Consider the following 27,789-nt stretch of genomic DNA (forward strand, 5'->3'; position numbering starts at 1 on the left):
GAGAGATTTTTAGATACGAAATTCAGACTAAATACAAAGCTAAAATTAGGAATTAGGTGTGAATCGCGCGGAGCGCGAAATTTTTTTTCAGTTGAGCTGATCTTCGCCCCCCATTCAGATGCTTTCACGCCCTCAAGGGGGCACGCCCCCCAGTTTGAGAACCACTGCCTTAGAATTATGATGGTGAAATATACCAAAAAGTTTAATTAGTCCCTGCATTAATTCGATATTTAGTACGCATTTCATCAATATTTTTAATAAGTTTATTTAGACTCTCGCGGGCCGCACAAAACGGTGTTGCGGGCCGCATGCGGCCCGCGGGCCGTAGTTTGCCCACCCCTGATCTAGACCGAGCAAGTTAGTTAATGGCCATGATTGTGTTTGTCATATGCGAATGATAGGGTTACTGTCAAATCTACATACAACAATCTTCTGACGATCATAATAGCAATTTCATTTTCCACCCCTTCATAATTGTACAACTCGGTAACTACGTTTAACAAGACCAATCACACTACCAGCGTTGAACACAAGATACCTACCCAAGTAAAAATATCATTCTAGTTTGGACAACTGACGTTTACCTGTGTAAAATTAGCATTTTCACTTGGAGGTCCACTGTTACCTAACTAAAATACCATTGTCCTTTGGAGATTTATCGTTTACCCAGTGTAACAATCCCCTTTTCCTTTGGAAATCTATTTTTTCCCTGGGTAACAAACCTTTTTCACTTGCAAATATATTTTTTCTCTTGGTAACAAACCTTTTTCACTTGGAAATATATTTTTTCTCTGGGTAACAAACCTTTTTCTCTTGGAAATATATTTTTTCTCTGGGTAACAAACCTTTTTCACTTGGAAATATTTTTTTCCCTGAGCAACAAACCTTTTTCACTTGGGAATATATTTTTTCCCTGAGCAACAAACCATTTTCACATGGTGGGTCGTCGTTATACTTAGTAAAAATATCATTTTCCTTTGGAGATCCGGCGTTTACCAGTGTAACAATACATTTTCTCTTGGTCATCTAGCTTTTCCTAGAGTAACAAAACCATTTTCATTTTGAAATCTGACAAACACACCTGACAATTTGGTATTTGTTGTATTGACGATACTTTGAAATAGATTACAACGAACAGTGACGGAAATATACACGGACTACCGGTTTCAGAGTATACCCCCATCAGTCGTATCACATCAATATCATCGGTTAACCACATACAATATGCTCTTGTCCACCGAAATGTATGTTTTGGAAAATTGGACAATATGCTTCGATAGTTCTGTGATGTCCGGGTTCGTGCTTTGGATTTTCCAGAGTCAAAATGTCTGAATAAAACACCTCCTCGACGATGGTTGGTATGTGGATAACGGGATTCAAAAAACGGTTGGATTTATGTCACCCATCGCGATAACAATTCCAGGTCGAGTTTTCCCCCGCATGTTTACTATATTGTGTCTTTATTGGTCAATGTATGTCTCGACATTCAGTTTGAAATCGGAAACCCTGATAAAGTATGTAATCGGATCCGGATATCAACTCTGAATCGATAAACCAATGAACAATATTCAAAGTAAACATGTTACACCCCGTGTTTCCACGAAAAAATACCATCCAGGCATACGTCGCGCTTGTTTGCCCACAACAGTATACGCGTAAATGGAGGTGTGTAACATTGCATGCAATGTGTTGGTATACAAACATCGGGGAGTAAGCCTTCGATCGACAGACATTATCATAGCCGGAATTTTGATACAGATCGAATGTCATCAAGCACACCCGATAACAATGTCATACCAATAAGCCACATTGCAATGACTCTGAGTCAATCTGAAGCATGACATACAGACGCACAAACATGGAACCGTAACATGGGTTATTCGCACGACGGCGAAAGTGAACTGTACAGCATATATCAATAGAGCGTTCACAGTCGAATATGCGAGCCATGCACAATCATATACCCAGATTTTCGTTGGATATGTACGAAACCAATAAATCGATACATTTCTGTTCCTTCTACGTCAATAATACAAGCGGCATTCCAATGCATCGCTCGAATGTAAGGTTCGTCTGGTGTAAAATCCATGTCAAATAACACCATAGTGTGCCTTCCGTGTTTTATTATTTCCACCGTCGCATCTCCATCCTTTTGTAAAAGATTGTCGGACAATGGTGTTATAATCTTCTGTAATGATCGAGGTACGTGATCAAGTTTCCAATCAATTAATAATTGGACATACGACTTTGGTTTAACGAATCATAATATTTCTAAAATGCTTGCTGGTATCATAAGACACAAATCGAAATTCATATCAATCAAGACCTTTGCATGCTCCGAGTTTTGTGATGGCGTTTATTTCACCTGATAGAAATGAACTTGTATCAATAGTAGCACGAAACGCATTTATCATTTTCGGTGTTGGTTGTGTTCCTGATTTCTTTGTTGGTATGCACTCTACAAATAATTTCTGCATACTGAGGTATGATGCGTTTGATGAATATCATAGAAATCGTTTTTTGTGTTGGTAATGACTTTGAGTAGTTTGGTTTTATCATTACAATTACTTTAGAAGATTCAAATGATAATGCATGATCACTACTAGTAACAATACGAACACATTTTGTAGATTTCAGTGTAGCACATATTTCGATTTTATTAATGCTTCGAGTTTTGTCTAATAGAATAGGTTGTAGCCAGAAAATATAGTCCAAATTGCTCTTGTGCTGATCAAAGTCTTAGAGTTTAACCTCGTAATGTTTTACATTTAGCACGTACAACAGCGAGTCACTGAAAGGATTAAGTATTGTTCACCCACTTCGACTGGTACTCGATGCTAAAAGTGATATTTTCTAATAACCTTTACCACAACACCGGGTCTAATTATCGTGAATAATTTAATAATCAAGTCGTGGTCGAACATTACAAAATCTCATATATCAAATCAATGTGTCAATCCTTATGTTTACAGTATGATACCTTTCAATGTAACACCGGCGTTTGATTGTAAGAAATGAATTCTCAACTACGTTGGTCAGACATTCAAATCGGGTATACTCAAATGTAATATGTTAATCTCAAACCACACACCGAGTAGTATTTACTTTGGTTTATAAAATATACCGAGTAGTAATTACTTTATCTTACAGAATAGTAACGACTTTTACAGTTGAACAAATAAAAAGACGATTTGGTGGTATATGACTACAACCGAACTTGCTATGGATTTTGGATTGTGGTGATTACTCGCGTAGTCTTGTCTACTTTTCATAAGGATACTTTTTGCTTTGGTTGGGTAAGTTACAAACGGATTGACTTGACAGGGCTTTTTTTGTATTTTACTCTTTTGTGTATGGGAAGATGTTAAAATGTTGAGACGTAATACTATTTCCGTTCACTCGATTACAACAAAAAAAAAATAACCTGATAGTTTGTTCAAGGTTTCGACAAATAGATTGAAATATTCCGATTTACGATTTAACTCATCGCGTCACAAGTCGATCGCGGTATGCACAAGTGGTTGTCAAGTTAGAAATATTTACAACAGGTGCTATTTCATTGATTGATTCTATTGTGTGTAGTAACACATTAAAATATCGCGATAGTATTTGCTGAAACTCTATTTGATAAACGGAAAACTAAGTCGTGAATAGAGTTGTAAGTTTCAAGGATTGTTTCAAAGTATGATCTTGAAATGTGACTGGATCAAAGTTGGTAGTCATGTTTGTCAAGGTCCAAATATTTCATTTAGGATTATCTAGATTTACCTTTAGTACATCTCGCGAGTGGATTTCTGACGCCGTTTTATAACATTCTTAATAATACGGGTTCGAGGATTTTCATGATAGAGTTGACAAGTGATAAGATGTGAGTTTTTGTTAAGGGTTTGATTTCTCAATAATGAATACAATTATTATATGTGCATACTTGTGATTCTTGATTTTCATACAACTAGTTGGCATTGATTCTATAGGTGTGAAACAGCGGCGTGGAATGTGTGAATAATTCGATGCGGCTGAAAGTCGGTGTCGGTAATATTCAGGTTACGTACGATTCACAAGATCACGTTAAAAAGATTTCTCAAAATAATTAGAATTGTACCGAATTAACACATTCAAATACGAATCAACTCGGTTTGTGTAGTAAGTTTCATTTCAAGTTGACAAATTGACACATTACTTGTATATTCTTATCATACAACTAAAGTCAACCACGTTCCGAAGTGTCAAAGCATATAGCGACCACCAGAAAGTGTCAAATTGTTGGTTTTCGAATCACCGTCTGCGATGGCTCTGTTATTCGTTACTTATTAAATCTTACCAGTGAAATCCAGTTTCGCGACTTACTGATTGTTGGTAACCGAATCGCCGTCTACGCCGGCTCCGTGACAAACTATTACTTGTGCGTGATTCCTACCTCTGTAAATCCACACCACGAGAGATGGCTATGCCTGATGTGTTATCTTGTCAGCGATTGCGGGGTTTTGCAAACTATTTCACACATTTTTGAAGTGTTAGTTTGTGAACGCGGTTATTGTTGATATTCGAATCGCCGTCTACGCTGGCTCTGCGGTAAACTAATTACCAAAATATTACCTTGGAAGTGATTCCTAGATTTAGCAAACTATTTCGCACTGAATGAAATAGTGTAATAATCGATAGTAGCGGCTGGACGAGAAATAATTCAGCGCACAGGTCATTCGAAATATAGGTCGCACGCACTGCTTAATCCTCACAACAAACCACGTTTCCGTCCGCGCGGTTATTGTTGGTGACTCGTACATATTCAACACCGCGCGAGAGATACTCGAAAGTACGAATCATCGCCGCGTCCATAAGAATAACGATATATCATTGTCGTACTCGCCGTAATTTGGAATATACACATTACCTAAGGACCAATCACATGACTATTTACTTGATACATATTCAACACGAAGTACGACATGCCAACAACGAAGCCGCGTGCGAGCTATCCCTATGCTGACAAGGGTTACCGTGCGACCACAAGACACAATAGCCGCATGCCACCGCCGCCATAAGACAAAAGAGCCGCTTGCCACCCCGGGTTTCCCAGCCGCTTGCGACCGCCGCCATAAGACATAAGAGCCGCTTGCCACCGCACCCATAAGACGCAATAGCCGCATGCCACCGCGCCCATAAGAAATAAGAGCCGCATGCCACCCCCGGTTTTCCAGCCGCATGCGACCGCGCCCATAAGCGCCCATTACGAATCGCGACCGATCTATATAACTACTATTGTGTAGCTTTATTTCCGGAAATTAAAGGCATTACTACACTTGCTTTTATATTTCAACATGATGTATGTTATCCACACAAAAGAACTGATATCAAATAGAACTCAAAGTATATGATACTTGGAATAGAAAGTGAAATATATAAATACTACTTCTAAAAGCGGAAAATGTGTTTCATGTCTTTAGTCCAGAAAGTTTCAAAGGTGGTATGCTAAAACAGCTCTAAACCTAAAAAAAGTCAGAGTCCACTTTTCCAGATTAGGACTGCTAGATAACGATATGATAATTAAATGCTAGATTGCGAAACATCAGTCTCAAACATTATGATGAGCCATATATGCTGTGATGAAATATTTCATGGGCGACGGGCGACAATGCGGTGTGAACAAAACCACGTCAACCCGCTACCTAAACTATATTCACCGATACTTTCGTGAAATCATACTGGTTACTCCGTATCCACTGAGCGCGAAGCGCGACGAAAATTCCGGGCGTTATTGAACTTTTATGAATATTAAATGTTGATACTCCTTGAAAACAGCCCCGAAATTCCTCAGGCTATCTTCCTGATTGGAGGATCAAACTACTTCTTCTTGACAAACTGAAAATGGCGAAAAGTAAGTAAGTAGATCAAATTTTTTTTTGTTTGTAATACTTTTTCGGCATGAATTTATGGAAATGAAAAATGCACTACGAATAAATATAATCGCGACTTCGGTCGCTACTTCTACAAAGTAGAAGTGGCGAAAACCGGATCTACTTGAGTAAGTACCCCAAGAGATGAAAACTACTTGAGTACTTCGAAAAAGTAGAAGTACTTCGTTACTGACCACCTCTCCATATGGCGCCTATCGACTATGATCATTTACAGTACACCATAGGCCAATTCTTTATATTTATTCCGTAGCTGCCAATTTGTAGCACGACCGACTTCTAGGCTTTCATGAGAGACCGCTCACGGGGTTGAGATGGCGAGGAGAAGCCAAGATAAACCCCAACACTTAGGTAAGAATTCTGGAGTCGACCTCGTTCACACTCGAACCCGCAATCCCATGGGTGCAGACAAGGTGACCTTACCGTCGTATCCCATCTCCGTCGTCAAATCATCTCGATGGTGCAGGTGAAAGCGAATACCCCCTTCTCTCTCTTTTCATCGGGTATTTTGCTGCGCTTTTTGTCGCCGAAAGAACAGCGACACGGAGGAAGAGTAGCCCAGAATACCCTGGCCTCCATCGCGGAATAGAACCAAGGCAGGCGTTTATCGTCACCACTATGCAGTCTACGCCACCTCTCCCGTGTGTTGTTCACAAAAGCTCATTTTCAATTCTTGGAAACCAATATTGGGGTCACAAACACGTATAGCATGTCGTGTATTGTAATCAAGCTTTCTCATAATTTTTTCGGGTTACCTGTACCAAGAGGCTTCTCGATTGTATATCTAATATCTGTGTCTAATGTCAGACGGATCAGAGATGCTGGATGCACTTAAGAACCAGCTTGCCCTTGACATCCTGCATATCACTCTGGTGAGCTCAAGATTCGGAGTGACTATAAAATAATATACGACTATATTTATATCGACCCCAGATTCACGTTCGGAGGAATAAATTAGGGCAGCAACGACCCCAATCGCCATTGTTTGGTACAACGAAAATAGCAGAAACAAATGTACCAGAATCATGGATGGTCGATAATTTGGCAGACCTGATTCCAATTTTATTCAGTTAATTTACATTTCTAAGAAACAAGATTGCTCCTTGCCCATTATTTCATCGACGATAGAACAGATTTAATTCACGTCAGGACGAAGTGAGGGAATTAGACATCCATGGTTCGCAGAAAGTTAGGTTTGCGAAGGTCCTCCTACGCGAAAAGCCCTCCACCTGCATTGGATCTTCTTAGTATCATTCAGTTTGATTTCAAAGTAGACGGTATCGCGTTCTAACCAACTCTCCCAGTATGTGTTTACGATAAAAGACGATATCGTATTTCTACCAGAAACTGCTGGTGAGCACAACATCATCGGTAACCTCTCCGTTCCTAACGACAATAGTAATTCGACAGACTCCTAAATTGTGATAAGGCAGACGCCCCCCACACTTTATATAACGCATCAGACGGTCCCAAGCACCTGAGTTACTAACCTGACCAGTGACCATGCATCGTTACCAGTCGAAAAATCATTGTACATTTATTCATTACGTCGTCGGCACCGACAAATTTTCTTGTAACTTTTTCATGATCGACCCCACTCTGTCTTTGGCTATAAGCAACACCGTCCTGCACGATTGCATCTCGTCGGCGTCCTCGTCCCACTTGCCCTCGACCACAGCAGCCGCACCGGCTACGGGGTACGTGAAGCTAGCATACGCCTCCTCTGCGAACAGTTCTTCCTCCGAGTTGGTGTACTCCAGTTTCTGCGGCACGGCTTTGTCGCCGTCTTTTGTCAGGCTTGCGCCGTACGACTTGCAGATCATCAGGTAGTGTGTGAAATCGTAGCATGTTTTGTGCTTAGCGCTCCTGGCCTCGCCTAGCTCCGATTGCAACTTCTCGAACATCGGCAAGGAGATCTGAAATACGCGATGGCGAAGTGGCAAGCTGTACAACAGGCTGTAAGAGCCATCGTTGCATTCTAGTCAGCGAATACACATGCAAGGTCAGTAACAAAGTGCGTATACTTTTTCGGAGAATGCTGCATTTGGTTTAGCCTTGCACTTCTCACTCGAGTGTTTACGTTTTTAGACTACCGTACTTTTACTTACAGTTGAAGGCACAATCACTTATATTTTACCATTGGGTGAATAGCCCCTTTATCATGGTAAGTGTATATATTTTGGAAAACTTCACCTATTTGTAGTAACATTACTCATTAGTTATTTTGCACGAGTCGGAAATACTCTCGCTCAAATCAGCTTCATCAAACTACTCGGGGCTTTGACATCGCTACTCATCAACAAGCAAATATTTAGGTCTTCCATACCTACCGAGTGCATACGCCAACTACTGCTGAGGTCTAATCCCCACAATTCCATCACTCACCATCGGGTACCAATGAAAACGACTGCTGGTGTGGTGCTATGAAATGTAAGCTTGGTAACAAACATTTACCGAATCTCCAACTACTGTAAGACATAAGTCGGCAGCAAGAACCTACTAGCTTCAGTTGAGCATTTGATCTTGCTCAAGGTGGCCAAACTAATCACTAACATTACATTAGTAGAAGTAATACAGTAAAATTCGAGTACAAGTAGGCCTACCAATTTGAAAGGTACTTAATCCTAAGTAGGTCAAAGCAGAGAATGCGGTGACGCTTTTCAAATTTGTCAGCTGTCTTATTCGCCAACAGTTAGAGCAAAACTCTGTATTTCAAGGCAACCCAACTTGATTAAGAACATTTATTATGGTAATACGAAACTATTTCACTAGTAGGCACTAAATTTTGTAAATGTGACATAGCAGCTGTATTTTCTGATGAATATTATCACAATTTCATCAAAAACTATGCAAGCAGAGGTAGTCAAAACAAAACCACTTGGTATAGTAGAGGGAAATCAAACCTTAATTCAAAACAGAACTACTTCATTGCAAAACGCCTCAAGATATTTCCCAACCTCGTAATTCAGTCCGGCCATACCTAACGCCTAGAAAATATCATAAGCAAATGAGACTGCCGTCTATAATTCTTATAGGTACCGTCTTTTAACATCACATGTGTCAACAATGTAAGGAGACAGATATGTACCTGAGGCGGAATATTGATGAACCTTTCATTGATAATCCAACCCAAACACGAATCTTCTTTTTTAGCTTGCAAAATCTGAAATCGTAATTACCAGTCTCGTCTCTCGATTTAACACAAGAAATAAAGTCGTCCGCTAGGCGCTCTTACCTTTTTGAATTCAGTCTTGGTTTTGGCATCTGCAGCAAAAGTCTCGCAATTTTCCAACACAAACTTCAAAACGTTATCGACAGCGACGTTGGGACCGTGCGTTCCGTTGCAGCTGAGACAGCTGGTTATGCCAAACACTTGATCTAAATCATCATCGTCGTCGTCTTCATCCTCTGGGCACTGTCGAGGCATTGGTCAAATCTGATTGGTGGTCGGTACCAAAGAACTTTCATTTTAACCGACCAACAGCATAGGCAGCATCTCTTGCCCGATTTTTTTTTTACATTATAGTGGTTCTCAAAACAAGTCCTGCGAAGAAATAGTCTAGGTAGGTACAGGTAATATGAATCACTGGTTTCAAATCGATTTGAATCAGGTCTTGTGATTCCTAAGAAATCAACTCCGTAGTATTTAACTGGGCGAAGCTGTGTTGATAGATTGCTATTACTAAAAAGAGGTGAGAGATTCAAACCAAGTGCTCCAGGAACCACGTACACAAAGAAGCCCGAGTTAGTATGTATTCCTGTGAAATCCCACTATCCCGTGTCATCAATTTGCATTTACCACCCGTTGAAAATCTCAAAACAGTATAAGAGAATCACCTCGCCTTGCTTCAAGAGCGTCCCGATAAAGTTCTGTCGGATCAGAACGTTAGTCAGCTCGCTTACATCGATACCGTCTTTCGGAAACAGTTGCCGCATCATTTGTCGAATGCCGTGGAAATCGCTGTCCGTAATTCCAAAACCTTCAAACCAATTTGCATAGACATACAAAAAGTCGACACCAGCAAGTTTATCGATGGGGATGTGGAGGGACGGTATAGTCGGCGACACAAGACTTGCCTATGGCTATCTAACCGGCTGAATTTCCAAATAATATCCGGATGGTCAAAGACCTGTTGCTTTACCACATCTTTCCTGCCAACAAACAGGCTAGTTAGTTAATGCCACCAACAGATTAATCACGGTCCAGCACAGCTCTATCAGAACTAAGTGAGGCTGCAATCCTCCAAACTGACATTAGCATGATTACCTTCGAAATCGACTTGAATCTGCTCGTTAACTTCCATCTCCTCTTCCGCCTCTTCGTCCGGACTCATTTCTTCTTCGATGCAATCTTCATCGCTCGAGTCTTCCACTTGCCGTGGCTTTTTCGGATCCGGCATTTTATTTCTTTCAAGAAGGAAGGCACGAGACCGTGATCGACAATACATCATTATTATGTATGGTGGTGACAAACTTGCAAGTCACCAGAGAGTAAAGACACCGTTCCAGCATACCGAAGGTTGGTAGCTATTCAATCTCACCGCTATTGTCTGTGATAGGCCGATCGATAACAACACCAACATTGTGTACGGTGGTGACTGGGAGCAATTTACATAATAAAGATACTGTTCCGAAATACCAAAGGTAGATAATGTCTGGTAGCTACTCGGCATCATATCGGAACCTACTGCACCACTGTCCCTACGGGCAGTAACTAGAGTTTGCTGAGATTTGTGTAAACTAACTAAAAACTCATAAATTCACAGCACAGGTAACACAAGATATTTATATAAAATACACTTCTACCTTTTACCAGACATTACACTGGACAGTACACAAACCTTGGAAGGTTTGCTAGATTCTCTTTCAGAATTTCCCACCAGAGATAGCTTGCTATTTTTCCCGGCTTGAAGGATAGCTTCTTTTTCAATTCTCTTGTTGATTACCGTCTGAATTATCTACAAGAAAGAGTACTGTTCAGAGACAAAATGCAGTTTGCAAAAGTGGGACCGGTGAATGACGGACGGGATGAAAAATTTAGTCCCGCAACACACCTTAACTACGCACTGTTGCTTTGTGAGTGAACGGGATTAAAACAGAACATCTTAATGGAGAGGAGCAGACGACAATTGGAGTACGGTAAGCTAAAAATCACCGGTACTGTGTTGGGGTCTTCACATCAGCTATAAGATCACCTGACATTCAACAATTCATTTTCAATACACGGTCGATCACTTTCGGAGAGGGAGGTAACAGGCAATGGACGTGTGGCTAAGGCATGGACTGAGTGTTATGGGAAGCAGTATATTGTGATTGGTGGCCAGGCTATGAGCTACATTCTTAGATTTGGTGCATGCATCGTAGAGGTCTCCGATATTCCAGAGCATTACCTTTTCCCGTTTCAATGACTCGATCGCTTGAGCTTTCCTCGGTTTTAGTACCTTGCCTGTTGAAAAGAGACAATATTATATTCATGAAAATAGTGATGCTGAATTATTGTGGCTGGAACAAATGGTAATCAGCTAGACGACTGTAGGGCTACTGGCATAGGCGCCGAGTTACGGGGTGGAGCAGCAACCCCACGACACATTTATGGGGTAGCGGCCACCCCATACAAAATGCCAAAATGTCTGGACAGTTCGATACGACATTAGCCGAACGAGATCATCAGCGCTGTCAATTATGTAATACTGGCTTACTGACCGCGTGACATTGATATCTTTGAATATGCGCAATTGGCCACGAAGCACGAACAGACGTAATTGATTAACGCTAATACTAAAACATCAGAAGATGTGTGTTAAGGCCGAGTTATCAGAAGATACGACAGGCCTGAATCACCTGAAATCGGTGCCATCACAGAACAGATTTCACAGCAGTCAATAGACTTCACTTGTATTAATTTGTGAAATAGTTCGTCGTCAATAAGGTTGCGCATTCAATTGTTCGCGTGCGTGTAGGTGAAAAATCTATATCGAAGCGAGATCGGGGAATCGCAAATTCATCGCTGGCTATACGCGTAATGCGTCAACACGATGCAGCTTGTCCTATATATCCGTGTATTATGAGCATAAAACGGAATACAAGGGATTACACTATTGACATGACATCAGCTGCTTAGTGTTGCCAACTGGCAATGTTCATGTGCTTTACCAACAGACACTAGCCAGCAGATATAGTCACAGATAAGGTCAAAACAATATATCCTGCATGCTCATGTAGAGTTAATACCCAGACTGGAATCGGTGGTTGTTTTCGACAACATGTTGTGCATGACAGACCGATTTCTCGCGTGATTGGAAAATTTCATCTGCGTGAAGGAAATATCTTTCGCTCTGATTCGATACTGGATTACTTTTTTGGCGACACAATGTGCTAAAACAGACCTGGTATACGCTGGACTAGGGCCAGAGTGGAATTGGTGGCAAACGTCACACGCAACTTTTCATTCAATTCTTTAATTATTTTATGGAAGAAACCCTTCTGTCACGCACAACTTATTGACGAAAACAACCACTGTTTCCAGTCTGGGACTAGGGTTACGCCATATTCGCTGTTGCGCAAATGCCACGCTTGCGTGCGTTCATTGTAAAGCGCAAGCGCCTTATTCTGGATCAGTACTCTGATATGATATCGCTTGTGAGGTCAGCATAATACATTAATCAGCGTGATCAGATGTAAATGTTCGCGTGACGCATCACTCAAATTTGGTAACATTTTAAATTAGGCTAGATCTTGAATGGGCAGTGAGAACCCGAATAGGACATTGTTCAGTTGGCTCACATTGATCAATCATATCAAAGGCTCAGCACAGCACGATACGCGAAGTTATTATACAGCATAACAGCACCAGTACAGCTATAAGGGGGCTTAGGTCACCTCCTTTCCTGGGCCCTTTGGATTTTTTCGGCTTTGCTTTCTTTTGAGACGCTTGCGGTACTTTGACCTTTGCTTTGAGTTTTCCCTGTGGCATACGTCACGCTTACCAACTGCAATATACAATCACAAAGCTACGGACACGCCGTGGTTCGTAGAGACGTACTGTGCAATGCAGACTAAATTCTGTCCAGACTGTAGTCAAAAGCTGAATATTTCCGATCCGACACTACTCGAAGTGAATTAGGGATGGTGTAAACTACAGAAACCGGACCTACAATAATAGACGGCGAACAGTCTTAAAAAAAATGTAGACTTCGAATAAGTGACGCGCTTCTTGCTTTCAACAAATTCCAAACCTAACATTTCAACGAATATTGCATAATCAACACATTCATCGCGAGTAAAAACACTCTAACATATCAGTGCGTATGCGCCGAACGGAGGCACGGTCGCGAAGAGAGTTTATAATGATCAGTAGCTGTATCTCGATAGAATCTCGATACCATTCTTCTCGCTAACCGTCAAGTCGCAGGAACTTGGCGAAAATCGTACAGGATTTTGCAAATTAGCATACGTAATCGATAAGGCGTTCCAGTACTTGACTACTAATACATTACGTTTATGTATGGATCCAATTCCGCTATTTAGACTTAGTCAATCCAGCATGCAGCCACCAGCCAGCAGTACAGTCCAGCATAGCACATGTTGCAGAGATGAGCTGAGCATGGATTAGGATTAGGATTTGAGAAAACCGAATAGGTGAAATTTTGTCGATTGGCAATGGATTAGGATTTACGATTTTTTTTTTGGAAGGATTGGGATTAGGATTGGAGTTGCCGATTTTCGGAGAGATTGATGGCGAATGGCGACAAAGTTTTTCGTCCTACCAAAGTTACTTCATGTACTTTGGCACTGATTATGCATTTTATGGCTTTTTACAGAATTATAGACATAGCGGGCGAGATAGCGTAGTGGTAATAACGATAAGCGCCCATCAATCTGATGGATCCGGTTCGATTCCCGTCTGAGGTTTATCTGGGCTCCTCGTCCCCCGCCGTTGCCGTTCTTACAGCGACAAAAAAGACCCGACGAAAGAAAGCACTCACAAGCAATCGAAAGAACTAGTAGAAAGGGCCGCGGCTTCAAAAAGATCAACATCGAAAAGAACTGGGACATCGGGCACTCTAGGCCGAGTTGGATGCGTGTCGTTCGACATCCTCCTATCTGTTCATGACATCGCATTGTGTCTTATCGCATTGTGCATTGTGTGTGACTTGTTCAGATGCAAAATATAACCCAAAGATATCATATCAAGATAGAGGCTTTCTAAGAGGAATTCCAAGTTTATATCGGACTAGGATTAGGATTGGAATATACAAAATGTTTCGATTAGGACTAGGATTAAAATTTGAAGCTTCGGTTTTGGATTGGATTAGGTCATAAAATAGAAGAATGAGGGTTGTCAGTAAATTTGGACACAGGTAAGTTCGCACAAAAGGTAATCTAGGAAGATATATGGGTGATAATCCCTGCACAATGTGCACATGCACATGCACAGTAGAGATCAATGATATATATACAATGATTGGAAACTACCGTGAGCTCTGCGTTTCAGCGTGTTCCTGGTCACGCTTCATCGCATACACAGTTGTGCTGTAAACAAAGGCTTCCTCAGCAATACTTCTTTGAGGAACTAGCGATGATATATAATTCATTGAGTATATTTATCAGTGGCAATTAGCGTTAACGTGTTGAATAGCTTTAAAAGCGCATTTCTTTCTCGCGTCTGGCATTTTTCTTCTGATTATGCTAGCGGACCGCTGCCATACAAACGTTGATTCACGTACACGTACTTCACGTACACGTACACCTAGTTCACAAGATAAATTTCGCGCGTCATGCGCGTATCGTAAATCCAATTCACACATTGACGACTCGCAATTATACGCAATCCCCGTGATGTAGCCTTGTGACGACCAACGAGGCTTATGTTCACACAGTCGCGGACGTTCAACCTTTGTTGCAAGTGACACAACCTTCATTCCAACTTGAGGTGTCGCTTTTCCATCATATTCCTACATCAATAACATCATATATAATTAAATATCAAGCAGACGCAGTTTTTAAAGGAGTAATTCTAGTTATTTTGAGTACTCGAGTAGGTTTGCCTACTTCCGCGGGTGATTGTGTTTTCATACTCCTCACCAAACAAAAACATCACTTGTTTTTCTCTGGGGATATCTAGATCTCCTGAGTTTTGAAGGTTTTTGAAAATAGCACGCACATATTCAATGGCCATTTTGCGGCAGTCACTAAGCTTAACCCTGCACAATTTCAAAAGTGACTATTTCCAACTGACTCCGAGCGAACAACCAAATCTACTTTTAGAACTTTTTAAAAGTACTATACACATTTATATTTTCGCTACTTCTATTTGAACCTTAGTAAATCATTGTAGCAACGCTGCATACATCACCCACCTCTGAAAAAAGGCACCTATCCATGATCATTCCACAAAATCTCGATGCCTTACAATACAGAATTGAATTTTCAGGATTCCATTGAGCAAGATACATACACTTCACAGATAGAACATTTACGAATACATAATTTAATCCACAAATCCCTAATTCATGTGTATATGACCGAAATAATGATGCAGGCATTTGAAAAAAGTAACATTAATATGCAACTGTACAGAACTAGACCAATGCAAAAATAACCATGTGGACAACAAAAACAGTTTATGCGTGATTTGTTAAGCAATAATAGTGCTAGATATCAATTTTTGTCATCTTCAACTTGGTAAAAGTATTTGGATGATGTCCTTAATAATGAAGCAGTACACTCGCTTTCGTTGGCTCAAGAATGGCCAAATACGACCCGAACGATGCCGTATCTACTCTTGATGAAATCTGCCTTGTTTAGCTGTTTGTCCATCTTTGCTTGGTCTTGCCCGAATCATTGGTAGGATGGGGAACATTCTTTTTCCGTAATTTTATATGATATCAAGGTGTCACCAAATTCATTAATATCAGTAGTGCAGAATAAGGATTCGGCTATTTGACCGTACCTGTCCATGGTTATTAAATGCATAAATGGTTATCGAGACCCAAGAATTTTTTAGTTTTCCAAGTTGCTGTTCCTTCAGCACAAGAATCTATCCATTTTCGCATTTTAGGCAAGAAATCATTTTCCAGCCAGTCCAAGCGTGAATCGTCTGGACTGCAATATGGCTTCAAGTCGGCGTTGTAGCTGAACTTGGTTGATGTATTCATAATGTCGAACCACTTGTAAATACCTGCAAACCATGCAGAAGCTTCTTTAGCGTCACCTCTCCTGCTCGCATAATACGCGCAACACTATTAGACAGAAGCTGAGCTGCAAAAATCTCCCGCATCTTTGCCAAGCTTTGCATACGAAAATGTGCATCCGTCAAGTTGCCGCATCTCAATTCCGTCAGTTCAAACAGCCGTAAAATGCCGCCATCGAATAAATTTACCATCCTTGTTGAGAAGTTTCGTACCACCAGTGCGGCTGGCGTAGAGGTTGTTGCGTACGCTCTTGGAACATCTTGCGATTTGCACTGAGTCCATCAGCAACAAACGCAGCTACCTGAAATCCACAATCCTCCAAGATGCCGACACATTTCCAGAATATAGGCCTACTCGAAAGTCGAAATGAAGCCACCGACTTTGTTGCGCAGTATGCCAAGGGTTTGGAAACAGACGTTACCAGGCCACTGGCATAAACTTGAAGAGCGTGTGTAGCTGGTTCATCATCATCTACAGGTCTCGACTCCCCAAGATCAACGAATCCTACCATTCCGTCTTTCGTTGTACTCCATACAATATTCTGTTTCACTGAAAATGCAAAATATCAGAAGTAGTTAGACACGTGAAACATCACCGTGAACAGCATTGCTGAAATATTCGCGATGAAGTTTTCGACACAGCTATAAAGTCATGAGAACACAATCTAGCCAATTTACAGGCAAATTTAAGGTTGGAATTGCTCCAATTTGCAAATTGATCGATTTGTGTCCTACACGCAAGAGCAAATGCATTGGACATTAAAACGAAACTCGTTTCATCAGCTTACCAGTCAACTACCATGGGAATCAAAATATATAGTCAAGGTAGCCCACCACTCTGTAGTGCTTATGCAATGATGAAGAGTAGGCTACAGTATAGAATCATTTCCTCACCTTTCAACAAATCAGATGACGCGAATGAAGTTCGCAAATCTTTAAATCGTCTTTTTTTGTACAATTGATCCAACCACGATGTTGACGCATGCTCCTTATAAATTTCTCAAGGTTTTCCGCCCATTCATATTTGGCGCCAGTGCAAAAACGTTTTGCTGGAACTTTAAACAAATGCGCATTGGCAGAGGTTTTAGCACACCCTGGTATGCAACACTATCTCACATCTGACGCAACCAACTATTCATCAATCAACTATTAGTGAGAAAAAAGAGTTATAAATATTATAGTAGCCTTCAATAAAATTGCTTTCTGTTAAATGGGTCTCATCGAATTTTCAGGTTGGCCACCCACCAGCAATAAGATTACTCACAAAAGCATCTTAATCAGTTTCGCTTTCAAGATATCAGATGGCGTAATTGATGCTTACAAATGTTCGAATCTCAATCTGACCTAATTTTCCAAGCTTTTTTACGCTCATCCACAGGTCCAAAAACCTAAGCAGCTAGTCAGTACCTGAATATTGCGCATTGGCGGAAGTTTGATTAGACCTTAGTATGCAGTACTGTCTCACTATGCTCGCAAAACCTGTTAACAATCAACCAACAAACGAAAAGACAGTGGAATAACTGCCAGCAAAGGTGATAGCAGTACTCCACCACGGCCAACATTACTCAATGAAGTGTATGCAGTCAACCTTATCCGCGCACACGCTGATTTCGGCGGGAGTAAACCTTACAGCGTTAGGGGGCGTGGCAGTTTCCAATCATTGTATATATATCATTGGTAGAGATGTACGGCTGTATTATCTTATTTTACTTTTCATTCAGTGTGCATTGTGGCGTACCCCAAGGCTCAGTACTTGGACCGGTCCTCTTCACCTTATACTCCAGTAATAATAGTCTACTCACAGAATGGTATTGAATATTGATTGATACAATGCAAACAAGGCACTCAAATATGAAACCCAACCCTTATCTGAAGTAATTATATGTAGGCTTGCCATACGTCCTCTTTTAAGAGGATTGTCCTCTTTTTTGACTTTTTTGAAAGTGTCCTCGGAGGACGACCTTTTGTCCTATTTTTTGAGATTTTGTCCTCTTTTTTGAAAATGTAGGTCAGATGTAGCGCATATGCGCATATTGCGAGCGATATGCCATAAATTAGGGTGAAAAACACTATATTGAGCTCCGAGCGGAGAGATGACCTTTTTTTTTTAGTCATCCACCTAGCAATGCGGAGGAAAAAACGGTATTTTGAGCACTGAGCGCCGAGAAATGAACTTTTTTTCTGGTCAACCGGTCACAAAGTGGGAAAAATTCACCGGTTTTTGAGAATAGGCCTTTTGCAGGACTTCGATCACGTGACTAGATACGCATAGCAACAACAAATTGGTTAGCAAGCTACTTTCTCGCGCACCTGCTTCAATGCTAAATATCGCATAGTGTACTGTTGATTTCTGGTTGTAAACGTTTCGGAAATTTGTTGTAGAAGTCATCAGAGATTCACCTATGCTAGATGTCAATCCTGTACAAAGCACATAGAATGATATCGTCAGAATTACGCAGAAATCCGTCGTTAACGTAGCCGTATTTCGGATACAGTATATTATCGTTTTCGGGCTGTAAACGTTCGCAAGTGTCATGGAGATGCGCAAGGATTCAAATATGTTGGATGTCTTTGATTCATGAACTATGTAAACTCCTTGCGTCAAAATGATCGACATTGTAGCCGTTATTTGGTAGTCAACTATGATTTTATGACACAAAATTCGACGTTGCAGGATATTGACTTTGTGATATTTATTGCAGCATTAAGTTAGGTGTGGATAGTATACTATAGTTGTATTGTAGCGGTAGTTGGTAATCATTGCAGCATTTTGATGATTGATATCGATTGCAATATATATATAGGATACTGCTATTTTTAAGCTCAAGAGACAATGACTGCCAGTGCCAGTACGTTGATGTGTTATGAATTCATGCAACGTGCTACATACCACATATATATTAAATATCCTAAGCTATTGTATGACTTCTCAGTTGAACAATTCAAAATATTTAGCCCTCTACACCTCGGTATTACAAGTTATTGATCATTCTGTCATGCTGCCAAGTGCCCAAGTGCTGAAAGTGTCCTCGGAGGACGCCCTTTTGTCCTCTTTTTTTGAGATTCTGTCCTCTTATTTGAAAATTGAGGTCAGATTTAGATCAAATCGCGAGTGATATGCCGTAAATTAGCACAGAAGTGACGCTCCGGCGGGTATTTCGAAGTGAAAAACGGTGATTTTAGCTCTGAGCGAAAAGAGATGACCTTTTTTTTTTTTTTTTTTTTTTTGGACAATCGATCACAAAGTGGGAAAAATTAACCGGTTTTTGAGAATTCTTTTCCGGTTTTGCAAGTCTCAAATTTCTGAAAAAGTGTCCTCTTTTTAGATTTCCAAAATATGGTAAGCCTAAGCTACTATGAATATTGTGAATTTAACAGATTGATAATAATAGAGATTGCTCTGATATCACAGCAGTCGGGGTTCAGCAGTGTAGCCCAATCCAGGATTCGGGTATATTCCTGGTAAGTGGGTTAATAAGCTCATGGTCAATACCTTCGAATATAGAGCAGAAAAATAACAATATAAATATAATAATGAATGTGTCATAGGTAAAGAAATGTCGGTACGCCGAACAACCCATTGTCATTACATCTTGGAGCGTACCACTGCGGAACTCGTACCTTTCAGTAGCCTAATAACATGATTTAGCGACCCAAGATGTAACTAATAGATTGCCAATGGTTGCCAAAACTACTTGCTTAGTAAGCGAAATACCATGCTGCGACCTTCTGGTCTATTACTATTCCCATGACTCCGTGTCCACTCGGGTCATTTTCATGTAACCATTGAGTCAGCCCGAGTTAGAGTAATTCTAATAAAGGTCGCGTCCAAGTCTAACACGCAAATTTCAGTCGCGCATCGTTTAAGCATAGTGCTGTAAACGACTATCGTCTAAGGGTCAGGGTTTATCATCATGAATTGGAAATGTGGCGAAATAGTGAAACTTCTACTGCATGGACGCGGATAGTGAAGTTTAATGAATAGTTGAAGGCTTTCGGAGCAATAGAGCGAATTTTCACTTTAAAAGATATGTGTGCCACTTATATATTGTAAAATTATTGAAAATCTAAAATGTCGTCGCGGTCCGCACAAAATGATCTGGCGGGCCGCATGCGGCCGTGTGTTTGAGACCTCTGGTCTATATCAAGAAGCTCATGATGAAAAATTGTGATGTTGACAACATTGTCATAATGAAGCAACACGCGGTGTGTCAGTGTCACCAGCAGTGTACGCCAGTGATGAGCGGATTTCTGAGAGTCCGAATCCGTCCGACTGCTTGAGTCTCTGAGGAACTAATAGTACTAATCCAAACAATCTCAACCAAAAATACATGCGAATCAGAATAATGCCGTCCAGAATTAGAAAAATCCGAATCGGATAACTTTTTCGAAGAATACTAATTGTACAAAGAAATGCACAGCTGAGCAGAGTATAGTCTTTAAAAAGGCTAAGGTTAGGGTTCGCTGATTTATATTTGCTCGGACCTTTGAAAGAACAACTTTAGAGTGATTCCAGTACTATTAGAACGTTTGACTGTGCGTGTTTCGTTCGCTTCAGACCCACGTCGAGTGCGGAAGACTCTTGTTCGCGTCAGGTAATTAGTAGGGATTGTGTGAACCCCTGAAAGGTTCAGGTTCGTGTGAACGCGAACCTTTTTAAAAGGTTCTGTGTGAACACGAACGTGAACCTTATGACGTCACGTGACGTCATATTGCTAATTCCAACCCTATCTTTCAATGAAGTGATAGCCTATATTAATGTACACGATACCTAGCGACGACTTGGGCCACATAATGCAACACTTCTGAAGTACATATTGGCGTTTTAAACGTCGCTAAATGTATCAACTGAGGCAATCAAAGGATATAATACTACCATAAAATCAATATCTTTCGTCGCTTTCCCAACAATTTCGACGAGGACTCCCTTATCGGTCTAGGCCAGACCGGACAATGTATTCGGTGTCTGAGTATTGCTACATTGATATTGATCAGAGTGTAAATTGGGTTTCTATATTTGCTACCGATATTACCTCATTAAGAAGTTATACAACAGTAGCCAACTCCTCAATCGCACAAATTTGGTGTTAATGATGCAGTAAAGATATGAAATCCAGAGTGACCCCATACGCCTTCTCGAATTTTTACATCAGAAAACGAAATCAATCTTATTGATTGGTTGAACAAGCATCCTTCGCTGACTACGGATTTCGCTCGTGATGTTGTGTGATTGCGGGTCAAGCTCACAGCAGAGAGTCACTAAATATTCACAAACGGAAAACTGGATAATTCGAGCAAACTTTTGTAACAAAGCAAGTAAAACATTTGAGATTGTCAAGGTGCATGCTCGTTTAGTGTTGATTTTGAATGCTGCCAGCGCCATACATGGAGTGGCCCGCAGTTGAAATGCAATAAATTTGAACCAATGATGTTATAATGAAGTGAAAGTTGCAATATATGAAAAAGGTTCACAGTGCAGAACCTACCAAGGTTCTGTTGTGAACGCGAACCTCTAAATTTCCGAGGTTCACACACAGAACGCGAACGTGAACCTCACGTTCACACCATCCCTAGTAATTAGTGGATTGCGCTACGAATAGCAAAAAGTGTTTATGCAAGTAGGTTTACAATACGGTAAGATCTTTCCTTTTAATAGTGTAGTGTCAACCCTAGACGATATCTGCCTGATATCGTTGCCTTCGCACTATACCATTACGGTAGATTGTAAGCAGCACGCATCTTGATGTGTTTTAAGCAGGGCTGTGGAGTCGGAGTCGGAGTTTGGCTATAATTCTTGCTTGGTGGAGTCGGAGTCGTGAAAACTATAATGGCTGAAGCAGTGTTGGGATGACTCGAGTCAACTTTTTCGTATGACTTGACTGGACTCGAGTCACTTTGCAAAAATGACCTGACTTGACTTGACTCGGCGCTTCAGAAATGTCGATTGACTCGTGACTCGAAGCAAAATTTACGAGTCAATTTCAAGTCATCAATAAGTAAATGATGTCGACTAAATCACTGTATCATGTGTGTACTGTGTATTCGGATAAGTCGCGATACGCCAGTGACACTCGTGAGAGCAACCAGTCTTTCACTTATTGTACGTTCCACTTCCACTGGTCCTTCATTGTTACATCACAAATAAATTGGCCGCAAACGAAATGATCTCAGCTACAATGCTGTGGTAGTAGTAGATTAATCTAATAGTTATGTTTCTTAAATGGCGCAGTGTTTACATAGCGCAGTGCTCACCTTTACCGACCTTCTTGTATGATTTGAATGGAATGAATATAGTTGATGCGTTTATATTCTCACGGTTGTGCAGATGGCTAGTGTATTGTGCCATATCAATCTGTTTAAACTTTTCTGAGGCTTCGTATTTGGTCCTCTATTTTTGCTGATACTAACAGACCGTAGCATGTAACTATACTGTTACTCACGTATTGTATTAGCAGTTCTACGTGTGCGTGTGCGATAAAACGCCTTTTTGCATGTATATTTAACTTTATATTCGTTATTTGATTCAAGATAAAGGCTAATTAATCTGTCTTTCACACAGCTGTCAATATTGTTCTGACTTTGAATCATCACTCATACTTCGAAAATTCAATTTGACTTGAATTGTGACTTGACTCGTGACTTGACTTGACTTGACTCGAGTCACCTCCAAAGATCGAGGGACTTGACTTGACTCGAGTCACCTTCGAAAATCGATTGACTTGACTTGACTCGAGTCAAAATCTGCAATGACTCGAGATGACTCGTGACTCGAAGGTAGTGACTTGATCCCAACGCTGGGCTGGAGTCGGAGTCGTGGGAAAAACACTGACTGGAGTCGGAGTCGGAGTTTGTGAAAATGACCCTGACTTTGACTCCGGCTCCAACTTCTCTATCATGAAATCAATGGCTTTCAAAGGATTTTCAATATAATTTTTATGTAGGCCTACCCCCGATCACTGTTATGAATAACAATACAGATCAGGTGCGGCCAATCCGCGGCACGCAAGCCAAATTTGGCCCGCGAGAAGGTTTTGTGTGGCCTGTGAGGTAATTTTCGAAATTATTTATAACATGAGGTAAAATTGCAAGGCCAACCAAAATTTGATTAGCCTGACCGCGAAATTTGATGATGACTAAAACATCAGCTCCAACGCATTGGCGTATCCAGGGGCCAATCACATTTAATGCAGATCTTCGTAGATGACCATAAATTAGAATATTTCGTAGCAGATTTTTTGACTTGACATCTTACTCGGCACTTCGCATCATTTATTGTCACTAGATTTCTTGCATTCAGTATGGAAGCCCCCCTTCTGAAAATTATAAATACGTGTTATTCACAGAATTGAGTCCCACTATATTCGCAATTAGGAGATAACGAGTCCTCCAACATGCGGCTTCGCTTGTGCACTCGCAGCGAGATCGTCGACGACGACACATTTGCACCAAATGAGAGAGGCATGTTCGCCGAAAACGTCGATATTGCTGTCTAAACGTCAAATAATCCTGTCCTTGACATATGAGCCCAGTGGTATACAGATGCGACCCCCAATATATGTTAGTAACATATTTATTGATAGAATTCTGTCATTACCTTTGAAAAAATTTCGAGCGTGGCGCGACCAGGTCATGTCTGCACACGTCACAGTTTCAAGACATAATTGTTACAATTTTGGAGCGTAGTAATATAACTCTTGTTTGCAATGTTACCTAATTCGCAATATGCATATTCGCGATGCAGTCACTAATTGATGCAATCTTTGGAATTATATACCATGATACTGTGACAGAACAAGTGCATCGGCTGGCTTCGTAAAATTATAAAATTGATGTAAATATAACCGAACGATGCTTCCCACTTGACAAAATTAAAAATATTTGTAGTGTAGTGTAGCTTAGCTGTTTGGGTCGAACAAATGATTAAGAAAGACTGCAAGTCCTAGTCCTTGAATACTTGACTAAGTACATGTAGACTAGACATACGCTATGGTATTTGACTAACTAAATTTCATCTATGACCGATGCATATTAGTAGTAAGAGTGTGTGTGCTTGTAATCAGTATAGTGTGTAATGAAAAAATTAGTAAGTTAAATATATCTATTAGTTGCTGACTCATACACATGTGCAAGAGCTACACTTGGATTTTTTATCTACATTTGAATTATACAGGATTGGATATATGTCATATTTGAATGATTCATACACATTAAGATATTAAAGAGTCCATGTTATAAAAACTTATAAAATATGAAAAAGGAAGGATATTTAGCAAATCATTCTTTCATGTTAATTGCATAGTGGATAATTCGTGCTGTGTCACAATGAAACAATTTCACATGTCACCGTTGATCACATGTTGCGTGTGTTTAATGGCTGTATGATAGTCATTTAACCGACAGTGTGGCATATAATTTTCGAAATAAATTGGTAATACTGTTGGAGTCGGAGTCGGAGACGGTACGGGAGTTGAAGTCGGAGTCGGTATATTGAAAATGTGTGGAGTCGGAGCCGGAGTCGATGGTAAAATTTACCGACTCCACAGCCCTGGTTATAAGGGACCTATCCCGTGACATATCGGATTCCGAATTGTTAGAGGAATTGAACTCTTTCCATGTCACGTTCATGAAGCGACGTAAAAGGAGGTCTAATAAGGAGCTTGTGGCCAGCATGACTTGCACAAAATGCGGGGGTCGAGATCACAGATACGAATCTTGTGCGAATGATAAGAAATGCCTTAATTGTCATCAATCGCACAGTGCCGCCTACGCAGGCTAACCGACGTATCGAGAAGAGGCCAAGATTCAGTGCGTGAGAGTACGCTCGAACATAACATATGGCGAAGCTAGGACTGTCATTCGCACGCAAACAGCAAATATTCAAAGTGAAAACATTGCAGTCTCGTACGCTCACAACTCAGCCTCTACCCCGAATAGTAATAAAGTTCGCGGCCCTGGTGCGCGTCCAGCGCAAAACGATGGCGATCTTAGACGTCTTCAATGAAGAAATATATCACCATCTCCACAAGTGTCATTGAACCCTGTGAGCAGTGTACCCTAAAGCGGTGAGTGTAAAGTACTGAAACTCGACACCGTGCCACTGCTAGCAATGATTGCACAAATTGTTCAGATTACAATATCTGCGTCCAAGTGGGGAAACACTGATATATAGAGGCAAAAGTGTCCAGTAGCTATTTAGGACACCAGATCTCCCCTACCGCGCTCCAGAGCTCATCAAATTTGGTGGACCAATATCAGCAGGAAGAAGATATACTGGCATTTCCAGCAGTCATGACGCATAAACAACTTACAGTGCTACAATGAAATTGCCGCGGGATTTACCGCAAATTATACGAGTTCAAAAATTTCCTGACATTCCTTGATCATAAACCAGACGTAATAGTACTTCCGGAACCCCATTTCATTGCTAAATACACGCCAAAATTAAGAGGATACAAACTATTTAGGATGGACAATACCGTCCATAAAGGTGGTCTCGCAACATTCGCCTCCGAAGCACTGAGCTCAGTTGAGGAGCCATCTATAATATCGCGATGTTTCGAACTACTGTGTGTAGAAGTTGGGACCACGGCGATATTCAACGTCTATGTGTCTCCGGAGTGCCGATTAGAAACGAATGCTTTGTCATTTCTCGACTGTCTGCCATCTCGCAGTTTCGTATGCAGGGATTTCAATGCCCACCATTGCTCGTGGAGTCATAGAAATAATCAGCGTGGTAGTCGTCTTTGCGAAGCTATCGAAAGAAACAACATCGTTGCAGTGAACACCTCTCAACCAACCAGGGTCAATCTGTCCGTAAACGCCGAGCATCGATGGTCACTTATTATTGATCTGACGCTGGCTTCACCAAGAATCGCCCACAAATGCCACACTACGGTCTCACAACACCTTTTAGTAAACGACCACTAGGTGGTTTTCGCCTAGTGTAATGGAGGTCAAAACCGAAGTGAAGCCAGGCCAACAAAGTGGTGCCTGCAACAAGCAAAATGGTCGGAATTCTCAAAATCTGTGGGCAACATGATGGGTGAATCTATGTCGGGTGATGTGGAAGAACTTAACAGTGCGATTACAAATTCATCATCATCATTGGTTTATTAGCAATTTTATCAGTTCAATACACCACAAAAAATGCGATACAATGAAAAGACAGGAAGATGTCGAAGCGACAAGGAGTAGTCTATGGAATCTGACACCCACCTTGGCCTAGGCGATGTAAAGAGGAGGCATGCACACCTAATGAAAGTAAAGAAGATAGTATAGAAAAAGAAAGCGACAATAAATAGGGCGGCATGTCATGGGAAGAGAGATCGATAGGTCAGTCGTGGTCCGGTAATCTTGAGGATGGACTGTATTTATTTAGTAGTAATTGCTTGTATTTCGACTTGAATGTGGACATGCTCGTCGACTGTCGGATGGCCGGCGGGATACTGTTCCACACATCAGGTCCGGCATATTTGATAGAGCGATGATCTTTTCGGTCGATCATATGATATTTGGACGACGTGGACGCGCGTGTGTTGTAGCCTACTTGTGCGCTTTTGATTCCGAGGTAAAGAAGTCATTGAAATATTCGGGGCAACGACCGCAGTGGAACTGATACATAAACTTGGCGATTTCTAGTTTCCGCATATCTTCTATGTTTAGGACGCCGAATCTCTTCAGCAGCGACTTGTTGGATGGGCAGCCAGGCCCCTTTGGGGCCCTAGCTGTGATTCGGAGTACTTTATGTTGTAGTTTTTGTAGTGGCTTGAGTGCAGTTTTACTGGCAGCCCCCCAACAGAGGATGCCATAGTGTAACTTCGATTGGATTAAGGATTTAAAGAGTATCAGAAGAACCCATGCTGGCATGAAGCGCCTAAGGCTGTAGAACAGGCCGCACTTCGGCGATAACTTAGTTTCTAGGGACTGAATATGACTCTTCCAGGACATGTTCGAGTCCAGTAAAACCCCGAAATATTTGGCATTATCTGTGTTGGAAACGGGCTGACCAGCGATATTAACGGTTAGGTTATTTTTTTGAATTTACTGTCAGCAATTGCGATTTCGAGGCGTTTAGGCAAAGGTTGTTCTGGGCCGTCCACTCATGGACTTTGGGCATTTGGTCACCAGTCAGGGCATCCAGCTCTGCCGTCGAAGATGCGGAAGAGAGGAGGTGAGTATCATCAGCGAACAGTGTGGTGTTCAATGAGGAGGTTTCAAAAATGTCGTTGACATATAAGGTGAAAAGGACCGGTCCAAGTACTGAGCCTTGGGGCACACCACAGGTCACCAGGTGAGGAGAGGACAAGGTGTCTGAGATCGCAACCATTTGTTGGCGTCCAGTGAGGTAACTTTTCATGAGCTCAAGTTGTGGGCCCCGAAGTCCGTAACGCGCCAATTTCGAGATGAGAATTTTATGATCTACGCAGTCAAACGCTTTTTTTAGATCGAGAAAAATGCTACATCCCACATTTCGCTTCTCTGAGATATCATAAATAATACTGTTCGGCCACTGTTAGGAGGGCATGTGCGGTTTGGTGTTTGTTTCGGAAGCCAAATTGTTGAGGGGAAATGACAGACATTTTGGCGAGGAATGAGGACAGGCGGGAGAGGAGCAACTTTTCGAATACAACCCCGATGCACGGGAGAACGGATATCGGACGGTAGTTGGTGACATTAGTTCTATCC

General features: G+C 41.2%; 2 protein-coding genes and 1 long non-coding RNA gene across 4 annotated transcripts in view; 1 reads left to right on the forward strand and 2 right to left on the reverse strand.

The window, feature by feature from the left end:
- The window catches only part of LOC145456693 (uncharacterized), a 91,390-nt gene extending 76,795 nt beyond the window's left edge, over nucleotides 1-14,595 (reverse strand). Inside the window, exon 1 of the long non-coding RNA XR_013920685.1 lies at nucleotides 14,438-14,595. This is a non-coding gene — a long non-coding RNA (uncharacterized LOC145456693). The remainder of the gene's footprint in view (nucleotides 1-14,437) is intronic.
- Nucleotides 1-27,789, forward strand: part of LOC145456386 (G protein-coupled receptor kinase 3-like) — a 198,121-nt gene that overhangs the window by 53,166 nt on the left and 117,166 nt on the right. The window lies entirely within an intron of this gene.
- LOC145456558 (protein BCCIP homolog) lies at nucleotides 7,330-11,326 on the reverse strand. The gene is made up of 7 exons (XM_080334702.1): nucleotides 11,303-11,326; nucleotides 10,754-10,870; nucleotides 10,180-10,319; nucleotides 9,750-9,892; nucleotides 9,148-9,327; nucleotides 9,001-9,075; nucleotides 7,330-7,828 (listed from the first exon to the last, which is right to left on the reverse strand). Exons 3-7 carry the CDS (start codon nucleotides 10,310-10,312, stop codon nucleotides 7,457-7,459), a joined length of 903 nt encoding a protein of 300 aa, XP_080190828.1. The 5' UTR covers nucleotides 10,313-10,319; nucleotides 10,754-10,870; nucleotides 11,303-11,326; the 3' UTR covers nucleotides 7,330-7,456.

This window comes from Botryllus schlosseri, chromosome 2 (assembly GCF_051294905.1).
Source record: "Botryllus schlosseri isolate E-star chromosome 2, Bs_hap1, whole genome shotgun sequence".
NCBI lineage: Eukaryota > Metazoa > Chordata > Ascidiacea > Stolidobranchia > Styelidae > Botryllus > Botryllus schlosseri.

What these genes read in the sequence shown, in the direction of transcription:
- LOC145456558 (XM_080334702.1), bottom strand. Translation starts at nt 10,312, where the DNA reads ATGCCGGATCCGAAAAAGCCACGGCAAGTGGAAGACTCGAGCGATGAA. An exon ending in CCAAGACTGAATTCAAAAAG is followed by an intron (nt 9,076 to 9,147) that starts GTAAGAGCGCCT and finishes TTACGATTTCAG; the next exon opens with ATTTTGCAAGCTAAAAAAGA. An exon ending in TCATCAATATTCCGCCTCAG is followed by an intron (nt 7,829 to 9,000) that starts GTACATATCTGT and finishes CGCGTATTTCAG; the next exon opens with ATCTCCTTGCCGATGTTCGA.